The 15,130-nt window shown below is 47.5% G+C and overlaps 1 protein-coding gene across 1 annotated transcript in view; it reads right to left on the reverse strand.

Moving 5' to 3' along the window:
* LOC115179200 (DNA-binding protein SATB2) overlaps positions 1 to 15,130 on the reverse strand; it is a 63,291-nt gene that overhangs the window by 11,382 nt on the left and 36,779 nt on the right. Inside the window, exons 7-11 of the mRNA XM_029740581.1 lie at positions 13,232 to 13,282; positions 11,965 to 12,545; positions 9,255 to 9,479; positions 7,954 to 8,118; positions 1,455 to 1,649 (exon numbers count right to left, since the gene is read on the reverse strand). Coding sequence (XP_029596441.1) covers positions 1,455 to 1,649; positions 7,954 to 8,118; positions 9,255 to 9,479; positions 11,965 to 12,545; positions 13,232 to 13,282 — 1,217 coding nt within the window. The remainder of the gene's footprint in view (positions 1 to 1,454; positions 1,650 to 7,953; positions 8,119 to 9,254; positions 9,480 to 11,964; positions 12,546 to 13,231; positions 13,283 to 15,130) is intronic.

Here is a 15,130-nt window from a genome sequence, read left to right on the forward strand (position 1 = left end):
CGCCATCAGTGAAGATGAGGCTTGTATTTTTAGCAGATTTATGTCCCTGCTTTGGTCCCAGACATTCTAGGAGAGCAGTGAAGGAATGTGTTCATGGTGTGACCACAACATCCTTCCCAAGATGCTTATTTATTAAAAGAAGAAAGAGAGAGAGAATAGAAAGATGGACTGGTTTAGGCCCTTTCACGCAAGTGTCCTTCTAACATACAACAAGCTTATGGTTAAACTGAACGGCACACTACATACACTTTTACTTCTGGTAAACTGTAAGTCCTTCACATCTGTCTACAATTGTTTTGAGGGACTGAGGAGAAGAGTCTTTGCTTTTTGTGGGCACACTCTGTGTTTGTAGTTTCAGCTGCAATTGTGTCCAGTATGTAATTCATGGGGGGTCCAAGCCGTATACCGGTGAGGTATTTGCCAGGGGTGACCCCTCTCCCCTCGGGCCTCTCACCTGTGGTTCTGGAGACATGTGGAGCTGGAGTCTCTCACCTGTGGTTCTGGAGACATGTGGAGCTGGAGTCTCTCACCTGTGGTTCTGGAGACATGTGGAGGATAGTGGAGCCTCTCACCTGTGGTTCTGGAGACATGTGGAGGACAGTGGAGTCTCTCACCTGTGGTTCTGGAGACATGTGGAGGACAGTGGAGTCTCTCACCTGTGGTTCTGGAGACATGTGGAGGACAGTGGAGTATCTCACCTGTGGTTCTGGAGACATGTGGAGGACAGTGGAGTCTCTCACCTGTGGTTCTGGAGACATGTGGAGGACAGTGGAGTCTCTCACCTGTGGTTCTGGAGACATGTGGAGGACAGTGGAGTCTCTCACCTGTGGTTCTGGAGACATGTGGAGGACAGTGGAGTCTCTCACCTGTGGTTCTGGAGACATGTGGAGGACAGTGGAGTCTCTCACCTGTGGTTCTGGAGACATGTGGAGGACAGTGGAGTCTCTCACCTGTGGTTCTGGAGACATGTGGAGGACAGTGGAGTATCTCACCTGTGGTTCTGGAGACATGTGGAGGACAGTGGAGTCTCTCACCTGTGGTTCTGGAGACATGTGGAGGACAGTGGAGTCTCTCACCTGTGGTTCTGGAGACATGTGGAGGACAGTGGAGTCTCTCACCTGTGGTTCTGGAGACATGTGGAGGACAGTGGAGTATCTCACCTGTGGTTCTGGAGACATGTGGAGGACAGTGGAGTCTCTCACCTGTGGTTCTGGAGACATGTGGAGGACAGTGGAGTCTCTCACCTGTGGTTCTGGAGACATGTGGAGGACAGTGGAGTCTCTCACCTGTGGTTCTGGAGACATGTGGAGGACAGTGGAGTCTCTCACCTGTGGTTCTGGAGACATGTGGAGGACAGTGGAGTCTCTCACCTGTGGTTCTGGAGACATGTGGAGGACAGTGGAGTCTCTCACCTGTGCTTCTGGAGACATGTGGAGGACAGTGGAGTCTCTCACCTGTGGTTCTGGAGACATGTGGAGGACAGTGTGGAGCCTCTCACTGTAGTGGTGCTTGGACTCCTCTTCATACACCATGTCCCTCTCAGCCTGGGACAGGGTCAGGAACCTTCTAATGGTACACAGGTTCTCCCACAGAGTCCGGTTGTCTGGGTTGGGGTTCTCCTTCCAACGCAGCAGCTCACACAGCCAGCCCTGACAGAGAGGGAGGGATGACGGGTCATCTTAACATACAGCACCAGAGTGATAGAGGAAATGGAGAAAGAGAGAAAGGACAAGGAGATGTAGAGGGGTAGAGACATTATAGAACAGGTTGGGGCAAAACGAGCGAAAGACAAGTTCCAGATGAAAATGATTTGGGGCTGTGAGAGAGAGAGAGATTTGATTATCTCCGCTAGACTGACCCAGGCACTGACACCAGCTGTTGTTTGTTCACAGCCTCCTCCAGCACCGAGTGTTCATAACCTGATCAGGACTCCTTCTCTACCTCCCTCCTTTCTATCACTCTCTCCCTCCCTCCCTCCGTCTCTCCGGAGAGGGCCATGGCCAGATGCAGCCAGATGGGGTCACTGAGCCATGACCCCTCACTGAGAGCCAGGCCTATAAGAGACCCTACCCCCCAGACCAGCAGTGGCGCACACACAGACACACAAGCATGTATCTCATACGTGTTTACACACACCACACTAACATGCGCGAAAACACACACAGCCCATTTATTTATATTCTATAACACACTTCTTAGATGGTCCAATCTAAAACCACCCAGACCCACAGTAGTCTATTTATGTCTTCCTCAAGAATCCTCACGTGACTTATTCCTGCCTTAATCATGTGATCTCTCTGTACAACCCTCAGACCAGCCGTGATCATGTGATCTCTCTGTACAACCCTCAGACCAGCCATGATCATGTGATCTCTCAGTACAACCCTCAGACCAGCCGTGATCATGTGATCTCTCTGTACAACCCTCAGACCAGCCGTGATCATGTGATCTCTCTGTACAACCCTCAGACCAGCCGTGATCATGTGATCTCTCTGTACGACCCTCAGACCAGCCGTGATCATGTGATCTCTCTGTACGACCCTCAGACCAGCCGTGATCATGTGATCTCTCTGTACGACCCTCAGACCAGCCGTGATCATGTGATCTCTCTGTACAACCCTCAGACCGAAAGACTTCACAGGTCAAACCATTCTCTCTCATCAAAAACCAGTCATACAAAGACAGCGAACCAAACATGAATCCCCATCTGTCTCTGTCTCTGACCCAAACCGAGAGGATGGGTTCTGATGAGCTGTACACAGACATCATAACATATCCCAAGCACACCTCTCCTAGGTGGCCATTTCCAGTGGCTTCTAGATGGCTATCTTTATATTTGTATTTTTTTTTTTTTGTATTAACTTTATTTAACTAGGCAAGTCAGTTAAGAACAAATTCTTATTTACAATGATGGCCTACCAAAAGGCAAATGACCTCCTTTGGGGACGGGGGCTGGGATTAAAAATAAAAAATAACATATAAATATGGGTGAAAATGCACATCCCGACAAGAGAGACAACACAACACTACATAAAGAGAGACCTAAGACAACAACATAGCAAGGCAGCAACACATGACAACACAGCATGGTAGCAACACAACATGGCAACAACATGGTAGCAAAACAACATGATAGCAGCACAAAACATGGTAAAAACATTATTGGGCACAGACAACAGCACAAAGGGCAAGAAGGTAGAAACAACAATAAATCACGCGAAGCAGCCACAACTGTCAGTAAGAGTGTCCATGATTGAGTCTTTGAATGAAGAGATTGAGATAAAACTGTTCAGTTTGAGTGTTTATTGCAGCTCGTTCCAGTCACTAGCTGCAGCAAACTGAAAAGACGAGCGACTTAGGGATGTGTGTGCTTTGGGGACCTTTAACAGAATGTGACTGGCAGAACGGGTGTTGTATGTGGAGGATGAGGGCTGCAGTAGATATCTCAGATAGGGGAGAGTGAGGCCTAAGAGGGTTTCATAAATAAGCATCAACCAGTGGGTCTTGCGACGGGTATACAGAGATGACCAGTTTACAAAGGAGTATAGAGTGCAGTGATGTGTCCTATAAGGAGCATTGGTGGCAAATCTGATGGCCGAATGGTAAAGAACATCTAGCTGCTTGAGAGCACCCTTACCTGCTGATCTATAAATTATGTCTCCGTAATCTAGCATGGATAGGATGGTCATCTGAATCAGGGTTAGTTTGGCAGCTGGGGTGAAAGAGGAGCGATTACAATAGAGGAAACCAAGTCTAGATGTAACTTTAGCCTGCAGCTTTGATATATGCTGAGAGAAGGACAGTGTACTGTCTAGCCCAGGGGTGTCAAACGTCCGGCCCGCGGGCCGGATCAGGCCCGCAAAGGGGTTTAATCCGGCCCGCGAGATGATTTTGTAAAGTATAAAAATGAGCTGCAATTTCTCAAAATAAACTGCTGTTCCAATTGCATCCACTGGATGGCGCAATAGCAATTGTGTTAAGCAAGCAAACTGTTTATACCGGAGCAGAGCAAGTAGGTCAAGCAAGTGCAGCCAGTCAGGATGAGCTACTTTGTTTTGCCCGCGATATTTATTACGACTTCTACTTTCTAACATTATTTGCTTTGGCTCCATCATTGCCCCAATATGTCCCTGTCAAAAAAGATACAAGTGGACGCGGGTCTGGCGGGTCTGAAGAAACAGCAGTCTGTGTTTACTCACAGCCGAGACATCAGTGACGCTGCAGTGAAAGCTAGCTACCTCATTGCTAATGAAATCGCAGTGGCTTCAAAACCATTTAGTGAGGGTGAATTTGTAAAAACATGCATGATGAAGGCAGCGGAGATTGTGTGCCCTGAAAAGCGCCAGGCTTTTGCAAATATCAGCCTGACAAGAAACACAGTTGCAGTCAGGATTTCCGATCTTTCAGTGGATTTGGACAGCCAGTTGAAGCAAAAAGTAAAGTCATTTATTGGGTTTTCAGTTGCAATTGATGAAAGTACGGACATTACAGATGTTGCACAACTGGCCATTTTCATCCGCGGAGTTGATGACACATTGACCGTCACCGAGGAGTTCGTGGAGTTGGTGCCGATGACAGATACAACGACAGCAGCTGATATTTTCGGCGCGCTGGACAGGGTCGGAGTGGACTGGTCCCGCGCTGTCAGCCTGGCTACAGATGGTGCGCCCTCAATGATCGGGAAAAAAAAGCAGGCGTTGTGACAAAGTTCAGAGAGAAAGTGCAATCTGCAAATGGAGGACGTGATTTTTGGACTTTTCACTGTATTTTGCACCAGGAGGCTTTGTGTTGCAAGTCATTAAAGATGGATAACGTCATGAAGGTGGTCATCCAAACTGTTAATTTCATCCGATCCAGAAGCCTGAATCACCGTCAGTTTGACAGCCTTCTCAGAGAGAAAGACCACATCCATGGCCTGCCATACCACACTGAGGTAAGATGGTTAAGCCGAGGTGCTGTGCTTAGGCGTTTCTTTGATTTACGAGAAGAAATTGAACAGTTCATGGAAGAAAAGGGCAAACCAGTGTTAGAATTTCATTCCGCAGAATGGATGCAGGACCTTGCATTTATGGTGGATGTTACAGAGCACCTGAATAACTTGAACAAACAGCTGCAAGGGCGCAACAAAGTCGTCACGCAGTATTATGACATTGTGGGAGACGCAACTCGCCGGTGGTGATGCAGCTCACTTCTCCTGTCTGAAAAATGTGTGCGTGACCCAACATGTGGCAGACATGAAGCGGTTCAAAGATAAAATAACGGGACTGTTACGGGAGTTTGAGCAACGCTTTCAGATTTTTGGTGAACTGGAGAAAGACTTCAACGTTTTTTGCCATTCACCGTGAATCCCTCTGATCTGCCCGTCAGCTTGAAATAATAGACTTGCAGTGTGACTCGGATATGAAGGGCAAATTTGCCGCAGCTGGCTTGGACACATTTTATCAGAATCTCTTGCCAGGTTACCCCAACTTGACAGCCCTCGCTGCAAAACTGTTGTGCATGTTTGGAACCACATGTCTTTGTGAGCAAGTTCTCTGTAATGAGCATAAATAAAACAAAGCTGTGCTCAAGGCTCACGCACAAGCACTTGAATCACATCCTGAAGTTGGCTGCCACTCAGGATGTGACGCCTGATATTGATGTGCTGGTGAAAGCTAAAAGATGCCAGGTATCAGGAGTCAACTAAACTATGCAACCCCACTTAAAGTGCTGCATGAGACACCCTGATATAGTTCTGTGATCTGTGATATACTTCTGTGAATCACTGAGGCATTGTGTGTTTGTGTGTTCTTTTTCTTTAGAATTTTCAAATAAACTTGAGGTGTTTTATGATTAATAGTGATGTTGTGCTTGTACTATTGTGGACACACTGTCCTCAGGCTCCAGCTTTATGTTGATCGTATTAAAACAAAGAAAACAATCTGAAGTTGTTGTTTTTAAGTTATATATACCATGATTTTACCGGTCCGGCCCACTTGGGAATAGATTTTCCTCCATGTGGCCCCTGAGCTAAAATGAGTTTGACACCCCTGGTCTAGCCATACTCCCAAGTACTGGTATGAGGTGACTACCTCAAGCTCTAAACCCTCAGAGGTAGTCTCCAGTGGATCCCTCTCCTAGATGGCTATCTCCAGTGGATCTCTCTCCTAGATGGCCATCTCCAGTGTCTCCCTCTCCTAGATGGCTATCTCCAGTGTCTCCCTCTCCTAGATGGCTATCTCCAGTGGATCCCTCTCCTAGATGGCTATCTCCAGTGGATCCCTCTCCTAGATGGCTATCTCCAGTGGATCCCTCTCCTAGATGGCTATCTCCAGTGGATCCCTCTCCTAGATGGCTATCTCCAGTGTCTCCCTCTCCTAGATGGCTATCTCCAGTGGATCCCTCTCCTAGATGGCCATCTCCAGTGGATCCCTCTCCTTCATGTGCCACCACATACCGCATGCTCTGTCCCTCTAACATAAACAGACGCGGAGGACTCAGGAGGGCAGGCATTTGGAGTGTCTTTGATGAGGTCCCACAGTGTAACCCAGCACACACATGCTCACAGACACACATACACACACAAACACACACACACGCACACACACACACACACACACACACACACACACACACACACACACACACACACACACACACACACACACACACACACACACACACACACACACACACACGCACACAAACACCAATGTATTTGTTGAAGAACCCACAGCCGTAACCCAGGACACACACATTCATACAGTAAGCACACACACACACACACACACGTATGCCATATCCTTTGGCTGGCGTGACAGACGTTTATTTTATCTCTACCCGGCCCTGGACGCCCACATTGTTTATCTGCCCACGGAGACATGATGGTACGCCTCGCCTCGGGTGCTGACAATCAGATACCACAGCCTGTGGTACCAAACAACCAGCGCATGCTTGACATCCCCGCCCACATACCCCGATATGTGATCTTACCTCCCATCAAATCCACCACAGTTCATCAATCCAGTAGAAATAACATTCTCCATTGTGTGGGAGATTGTGTGCATTACATGCATGTGTAGGCATGCACATGAGTGTGTGTGTGTGTGTGTGTGTGTGTGTTATGGCTGTTTACAGATATTTACACATTTTACTAAGCATCCTGATCACTGGAGGTCAGTAATTCACCTTTAGCTAGGCAGCTTCAAACAGAAACCACTAAGCACCCCTGGTATACTGTATATGTGTGGACTGACCTGGCTCTTGTTGGTGACCCCTGGTATACTGTATATGCGTGGACTGACCTGGCTCTTGTTGGTGACCCCTGGTATACTGTATATGTGTGGACTGACCTGGCTCTTGTTGGTGACCCCTGGTATACTGTATATGCGTGGACTGACCTGGCTCTTGTTGGTGACCCCTGGTATACTGTATATGCATGGACTGACCTGGCTCTTGTTGGTGACCCCTGATTACTGTATATGTGTGGACTGACCTGGCTCTTGTTGGTGACCCCTGGTATACTGTATGAGTGTGGACTGACCTGGCTCTCGTTGGTGACCCCTGGTATACTGTATATGTGTGGACTGACCTGGCTCTTGTGGTGACCCCTGGTATACTGTATATGTGTGGACTGACCTGGCTCTTGTTGGTGACCCCTGGTATACTGTATATGTGTGGACTGACCTGGCTCTTGTTGGCGACCCCTGGTATACTGTATATGTGTGGACTGACCTGGCTCTTGTTGGTGACCCCTGGTATACTGTATGAGTGTGGACTGACCTGGCTCTTGTTGGTGACCCCTGGTATACTGTATGAGTGTGGACTGACCTGGCTCTTGTTGGTGACCCCTGGTATACTGTATATGTGTGGACTGACCTGGCTCTTGTTGGTGACCCCTGGTATACTGTATATGTGTGGACTGACCTGGCTCTTGTTGGTGACCCTTGGTATACTGTATATGTGTGGACTGACCTGGCTCTTGTTGGCGGCCACCTTGGCGAACAGGGCCTGGGACACCTTGGCTCTCTTCATCTCCTGCTGGATCTCATCATAGATCCCAGACGTAATGTTGATGTTGACCAGGGACTCCATCTTCAGGGGCAGCTCAGCACTGACCTGGGTCAGGGGGGGCTTGGGCTGCAGGGAGGAGAAGAGGGCATGGGGGGGAGAAAGAGAGAGGTTTTAGTGAGCAAGACTGGCTAATCGTCTAGGTTACTGAGTCCCTAAAGAGATTGCCTGCATTTGTTAACCTGTTAGTGTACTGGCAGGGGTGTGTCTGTGTGTGATGTGACTACAGTGTTTACCTGTTAGTGTACTGGCAGGGGTGTGTCTGTGTGTGATGTGACTACAGTGTTTACCTGTTAGTGTACTGGCAGGGGTGTGACTGTGTGTGATGTGACTACAGTGTTTACCTGTTAGTGTACTGGCAGGGGTGTGTCTGTGTGTGATGTGACTACAGTGTTTATCTGTTAGTGTACTGGCAACGGTGTGTCTGTGTGTGATGTGACTACAGTGTTTACCTGTTAGTGTACTGGTAGGGGTGTGACTGTGTGTGATGTGACTACAGTGTTTACCTGTTAGTGTACTGGCAGGGGTGTGTCTGTGTGTGATGCGACTACAGTGTTTACCTGTTAGTGTACTGGCAGGGGTGTGTCTGTGTGTGATGTGACTACAGTGTTAACCTGTTAGTGTACTGGCAGGGGTGTGTCTGTGTGTGATGTGACTACAGTGTTTACCTGTCAGTGTACTGGCAGGGGTGTGTCTGTGTGTGATGTGACTACAGTGTTTACCTGTCAGTGTACTGGCAGGGGTGTGACTGTGTGTGATGTGACTACAGTGTTTACCTGTCAGTGTACTGGCAGGGGTGTGTCTGTGTGTGATGTGACTACAGTGTTTACCTGTCAGTGTACTGGCAGGGCTGTGTCTGTGTGTGATGTGACTACAGTGTTTACCTGTTAGTGTACTGGCAGGGGTGTGTCTGTGTGTGATGTGGGTTGTAGCCAGACCTGGGCTCTAATAGTATTTATTTTCTTTCAAATACTTAAACTTCACTTCACTGAGATTTCCAGACTCAATGGAACCAATGCAAAAATCCCAAATGTGCAAACCCACCCACCCTGGCGCTTCATGTAGGCTCAATCAAATGCTCAAAGTATTGGAGAGAAAATATAAATACTATTTAAACCCAGGTGTGGTTGTAGATGTGTCTGATGTGGCTATTCCCTAGTGTTTCTATTCAACGTACATGAGGACACCTGGGTATGTATGTGTACCTGTGTGAGTCGCTGGCCAGTGGAGCTGGAGTTCTGATTGGTTGGGGTCAGGTTGCCTAGGTTGAGGTTGGGGTTCATGCTGCGTTCACGCTCCTCCTGGTAAATGTGGTCGCGTTCGCTCTCGTGGAGGTTCAGGAAGTTCTGCATAGCTTTGAGGTTGACCAGGAGTGACTGCGAGGCCTGGCGAGGGTCCTCCTCCTTACGAAGGATCTCAGACAGCAGGCCCTGAGACACAAACACGCGCGCAAATGTCAGGTCTCTTAGCAAGGACCCTCCAAGTACCCTTTCATACTCTAATTCTCTCATTACATCTCTCTCTCACTCTATTCTACTCTACTCTACTCTACTCTACTCTACTCTACTCTACTCTACACTACTCTACTCTACTCTACTCTACTCTACTCTACACTACTCTACTCTACTCTACTCTACTCTACTCTACTCTACACTACTCTACTCTACTCTACTCTACTCTACACTACTCTACTCTACTCTACTCTACACTGCTCTGCTCTGCTCTGCTCTGCTCTGCTCTACTCTACTCTACTCTACTCTACTCTGCTCTGCTCTGCTCTACTCTACTCTACTCTACTCTACTCTACACTACTCTACTCTGCTCTGCTCTGCTCTGCTCTGCTCTGCTCTACACTGCTCTGCTCTGCTCTGCTCTGCTCTGCTCTACTCTACTCTACACTACTCTACTCTACTCTACTCTACTCTACACTACTCTACTCTACTCTACTCTACTCTACTCTACTCTACACTACTCTACTCTACTCTACTCTACTCTACACTACTCTACTCTACTCTACTCTACTCTGCTCTGCTCTGCTCTGCTCTGCTCTGCTCTGCTCTGCTCTACTCTACTCTACTCTACTCTACTCTACTCTACACTACTCTACTCTACTCTACTCTACTCTACTCTACACTACTCTACTCTACTCTACTCTACTCTACTCTACTCTACTCTACTCTACTCTACTCTACTCTACTCTACTCTCTTTAGGTAGGAATGTCCCTATGTCAGTGTATTGGGCTTTCTCAACAGTCAGTATCAGTGCAGTGGAATTATATTCAGCTTTCAGAACTCTCATATGACATGCTAGGGTTTAGACAGTTCTCTACTGATGACAAACCAACTCTGAGACCCTTCAAAACTACGGTGGTCACAGTTCTGGTGGATCCCACTTTTTCTGGATATGTAGTCCGTTGCACTCAAAGATCCAGAGCTCCCCGGAGCTTCTGCGCATGTGCAGACCACATGTGTATCAGCTACTCTGGTGAACGGTGTTGTTTAATAAAGTTAGATCAAAGCTGAATCAATGTCGGCAAGATCCCATAACGATCACAGTATTCTACATGACAGAACTCAATATAATAGCCTAGTGTAACGTTACTGGAAGACAAAAACAACACTGCATTTAATAGTGCATGATAATTCTTAAAGTTTTACCGGTGAAACATCCATGCAGTATCATTCTGCATAGTAACCATTTGATCTCAGTCAGTTTCATGGAGATATGCATTTAGATCTTCTTGAGTGATGCAGTGTTGTTTAAAATTAGCCTACAGTGTTGTTTAGAAGTAGCCTAGTGTTGTTTAAATGTAGCCTACAGTGTTGTTTAGAAGTAGCCTACAGTGTTGTTTAGAAGTAGCCTACAGTGTTGTTTAGAAGTAGCCTACAGTGTTGTTTAGAAGTAGCCTACAGTGTTGTTTAGAAGTAGCCTACAGTGTTGTTTAGAAGTAGCCTACAGTGTTGTTTAGAAGTAGCCTACAGTGTTGTTTAGAAGTAGCCTACAGTGTTGTTTAGAAGTAGTCTACAGTGTTGTTTAAAAGTAGCCTACAGTGTTGTTTAGAAGTAGTCTACAGTGTTGTTTAGAAGTAGCCTACAGTGTTGTTTAGAGGTAGCCTACAGTTGTTTCGAAGTATCCTACAGTGTTGTTTAGAAGTAGCCTACAGTGTTGTTTAGAAGTAGCCTACAGTGTTGTTTAGAAGTAGCCTACAGTGTTGTGTTGAATGACTGAGTGAACGAATCTTAGAGCAGATGGTGCTAACAAACTGCAGCCTAGCCTACCTGTATATTTTGCCAATTGGCGGCGCTGTTGAGTTTTGGCCACATGAGAAAACAATTTGCTGTTGTTTTTGTCAGTCCAGTAAAGTTATACTAGGCTATTATATTGGGTTGTGTTATGTAGAATACTGTGATCATTATGTGATCTGGCAGACATTGATTCTGCTTTGATCTAACTTTATTAAACAACACCAGAACCATTGGCCCGAGTAGCCTGTTCTCAGAGTAGCCTGTTCTCTGAGTAGCCTGTTCTCGGAGTAGCCTGTTCTCGGAGTAGACTGTTCTCTGAGTAGCCTGTTCTCTGAGTAGCCTGCTCTCTGAGTAGCCTGTTCTCGGAGTAGCCTGTTCTCGGAGTAGCCTGTTCTCTGAGTAGCCTGTTCTCGGAGTAGCCTGTTCTCTGTGTGTAAAGTAGAGACTATAAACATGTGCAGAAGATTCGGGGGCTCCGGATCTTTTAGTGCTGTGGACCAAAGATCGTGAAAAAATCTGACCCGCAGCCACTCCTTACAGTTATAAGGGCGAAGCCTAACTTCATTGATGTATTGATGTCAATGGGAGATTAAGTGAAAATTCGACTTAAGTGGATGTTTCAGTGCTTAGAAATGGAAGTAGAAGTGGAAGTGGAGGTAGATGTCTCACCTGTGTGCGGTTGAAGGCCACCCTGGCAAACACAGCCTGAGAGACGCTGGCCCTCTTCAGCTCCTCTCTGACCTGATGGTAGATGTCCGGACAGACCTCCACGGCCGACGGATTCATCCCAGGATCGATGAGGCCTCCTGGGGCTTTGCAGGAGCGCGGGATGGGTGGGTGGTTGAGGAACTGTTGGTGCTGCTGCTGGTGGAGGGCCTGTGGACCGTGCTGGTGGGCTAGCAGGCGGCTAACAGCTAGCTGCTGGTTGATGAGGTGGGCCATGGCCAGTTGTTGCCTGACCATCTGAGGGCTGAGCTGGGGGGAGAGGAGACCGCCCGGGCCCAGTAAGGGTTGGAGGGAGGCCGGAGGACCGGGAGGGGGCGCCTGGCCTCTGGGCGGTGGGCTGTGGTGGTGCTGGCCGTGGGGTGAGTGCTGCTGAGACGGGTGGGGGAGGGCCTGTTGCTGGCTGGGGGTTTGGGGGTCCCCTAGTACAACCTTGAGGGGTAACCCTCCAAGCTGGGTTGGTGGGGTCAGGTGAGAGGGGGGGTGCTGTCCCAGGCCACATACGTCTGACATGCTGTCCCTCTCCACTGCAGATACAAACAGACACGGTGGTGGCAGGAGATCTGAAGAGATCTCAATACCATCTATATACAGGAGATGACACAGTGGTGACAGGAGGTCTGAAGAGATCTCAATACCATCTATATACAGGAGATGACACAGTGGTGACAGGAGGTCTGAAGAGATCTCAATACCATCTATATACAGGAGATGACACAGTGGTGACAGGAGATCTGAAGAGATCTCAATACCATCTATATACAGGAGATGACACGGTGGTGACAGGAGGTCTGAAGAGCTCTCAATACCATCTATATACAGGAGATGACATGGTGGTGACAGGAGGTCTGAAGAGATCTCAATACCATCTATATACAGGAGATGACACAGTGGTGACAGGAGGTCTGAAGAGATCTCAATACCATCTATATACAGGAGATGACACAGTGGTGACAGGAGGTCTGAAGAGCTCTCAATACCATCTATATACAGGAGATGACACAGTGGTGACAGGAGGTCTGAAGAGCTCTCAATACCATCTATATACAGGAGATGACACAGTGGTGACAGGAGATCTGAAGAGATCTCAATACCATCTATATACAGGAGATGACACAGTGGTGACAGGAGATCTGAAGAGATCTCAATACCATCTATATACTGTTCAGATACTAAATATATATTCAGGTAATGGGTGTTCCTTCCAACTCACCTTTAATATCAGGTTTATCCCGTCCTGACCACATCTTCTCCAGGTATTCACCTGTAGTGAAGTCACATGCTATATATCAGACTGGTTAACAAAACGATACACTTATACGGTACAGTACGACACAGTAGGTTGGTTACACAGCATTGAACTACATCCATCTTTTATCCATGTATTTATCCATCCATCCAGCCATGCAATTGACATCAACAGAAGGTTTTAAGACTGACAAGTAGATCCTCCAATCAGATTCTGAGGTAACTACGCTAATTCAATGGGAACGTCCCATTCCACGTTTTACAACATCTGGAGGGCTGGTGTGTTTGTCTTTTGGGGCCGCAGAGCAGAACAGAACGAATACTATGGGCTGTAGGGAACCTGATCCCCTATTCCTCCCTCTCCCCTGTCAGACCACAGGCACCATTTATCTCCTCTCCCACTTCTCCCTGTGTTTGTGGTCTGGTGTCAACTTTGATCTGCCTCCATTTTGGAATGACACCGTTAAACAGGGAGGAGGGAGTAAGGAGAGGGTAAATGGTCTGCTATGAGGTCCAAGTGTGCATGTATTCTGTATGTGTTGCCCCTGTGTGTGTGTGTGTGTGTGTGTGTGTGTGTGTGTGTGTGTGTGTGTGTGTGTGTGTGTGTGTGTGTGTGTGTGTGTGTGTGTGTGTGTGCCCGTGCCGTGCCGTTTCCCTGAGTGTGTGTGTGTGTGTGTGTGTGTGTGTGTGTGTGTGTGTGTGTGTGTGTGTGTGTGTGTGTGTGTGTGTGCCCATGCCCATGCCCATGCCCCTGTGTGTGTGTGTGTGTGACGTTTCCCTGAGTGTGTGTGTAAGGGGATCTCCCAGTGTGGAGTGGCTGGAGGCTGCTTCTGATTAGAGGCTGACAGTGTTTGGTTTTCTCTGCTATATTAAGGGTGACATTAAAAGATTATGTAAACCACAGATCATGGTGGGGTCTCTATAGAGCTGTCTCTAATACCATGCATCATGGTGGGGTATCTAGTCTCCATAGAGCTGTCTCTAATACCATGCATCATGGTGGGGTCTCTAGTCTCTATAGAGCTGTCTCTAATACCATGGATCATGGTGGGGTATCTAGTCTCTATAGAGCTGTCTCTAATACCATGCATCATGGTGGGGTCTCTAGTCTCTATAGAGCTGTCTCTAATACCATGGATCATGGTGGGGTATCTAGTCTCTATAGAGCTGTCTCTAATACCATGCATCATGGTGGGGTCTCTATAGAGCTGTCTCTAATACCATGCATCATGGTGGGGTCTCTATAGAGCTGTCTCTAATACCATGGATCATGGTGGGGTCTCTAGTCTCCATAGAGCTGTCTCTAATACCATGCATCATGGTGGGGTATCTAGTCTCTAAAGAGCTGTCTCTAATACCATGCATCATGGTGGGGTCTCTATAGAGCTGTCTCTAATACCATGCATCATGGTGGGGTATCTAGTCTCTATAGAGCTGTCTCTAATACCATGGATCATGGTGGGGTCTCTAGTCTCTATAGAGCTGTCTCTAATACCATGGATCATGGTGGGGTATCTAGTCTCTATAGAGCTTTCTCTAATACCATGGATCATGGTGGGGTCTCTATAGAGCTGTCTCTAATACCATGGATCATGGTGGGGTCTCTATAGAGCTATCTCTAATACCATGCATCATGGTGGGTTCTCTAGTCTCTATAGAGCTGTCTCTAATACCATGCATCATGGTGGGGTCTCTATAGAGCTGTCTCTAATACCATGGATCATGGTGGGGTCTCTATAGAGCTGTCTCTAATAGCATGCATCATGGTGGGGTCTCTAGTCTCTATAGAGCTGTCTCTAATACCATGGATAATGGTGGGGTCTCTAGTCTCTATAGAGCTGTCTCTAATACCATGGATCATGGT

Source organism: Salmo trutta, chromosome 39 (genome assembly GCF_901001165.1).
Source record: "Salmo trutta chromosome 39, fSalTru1.1, whole genome shotgun sequence".
In the NCBI taxonomy this organism is placed as follows: Eukaryota; Metazoa; Chordata; class Actinopteri; order Salmoniformes; family Salmonidae; genus Salmo; species Salmo trutta.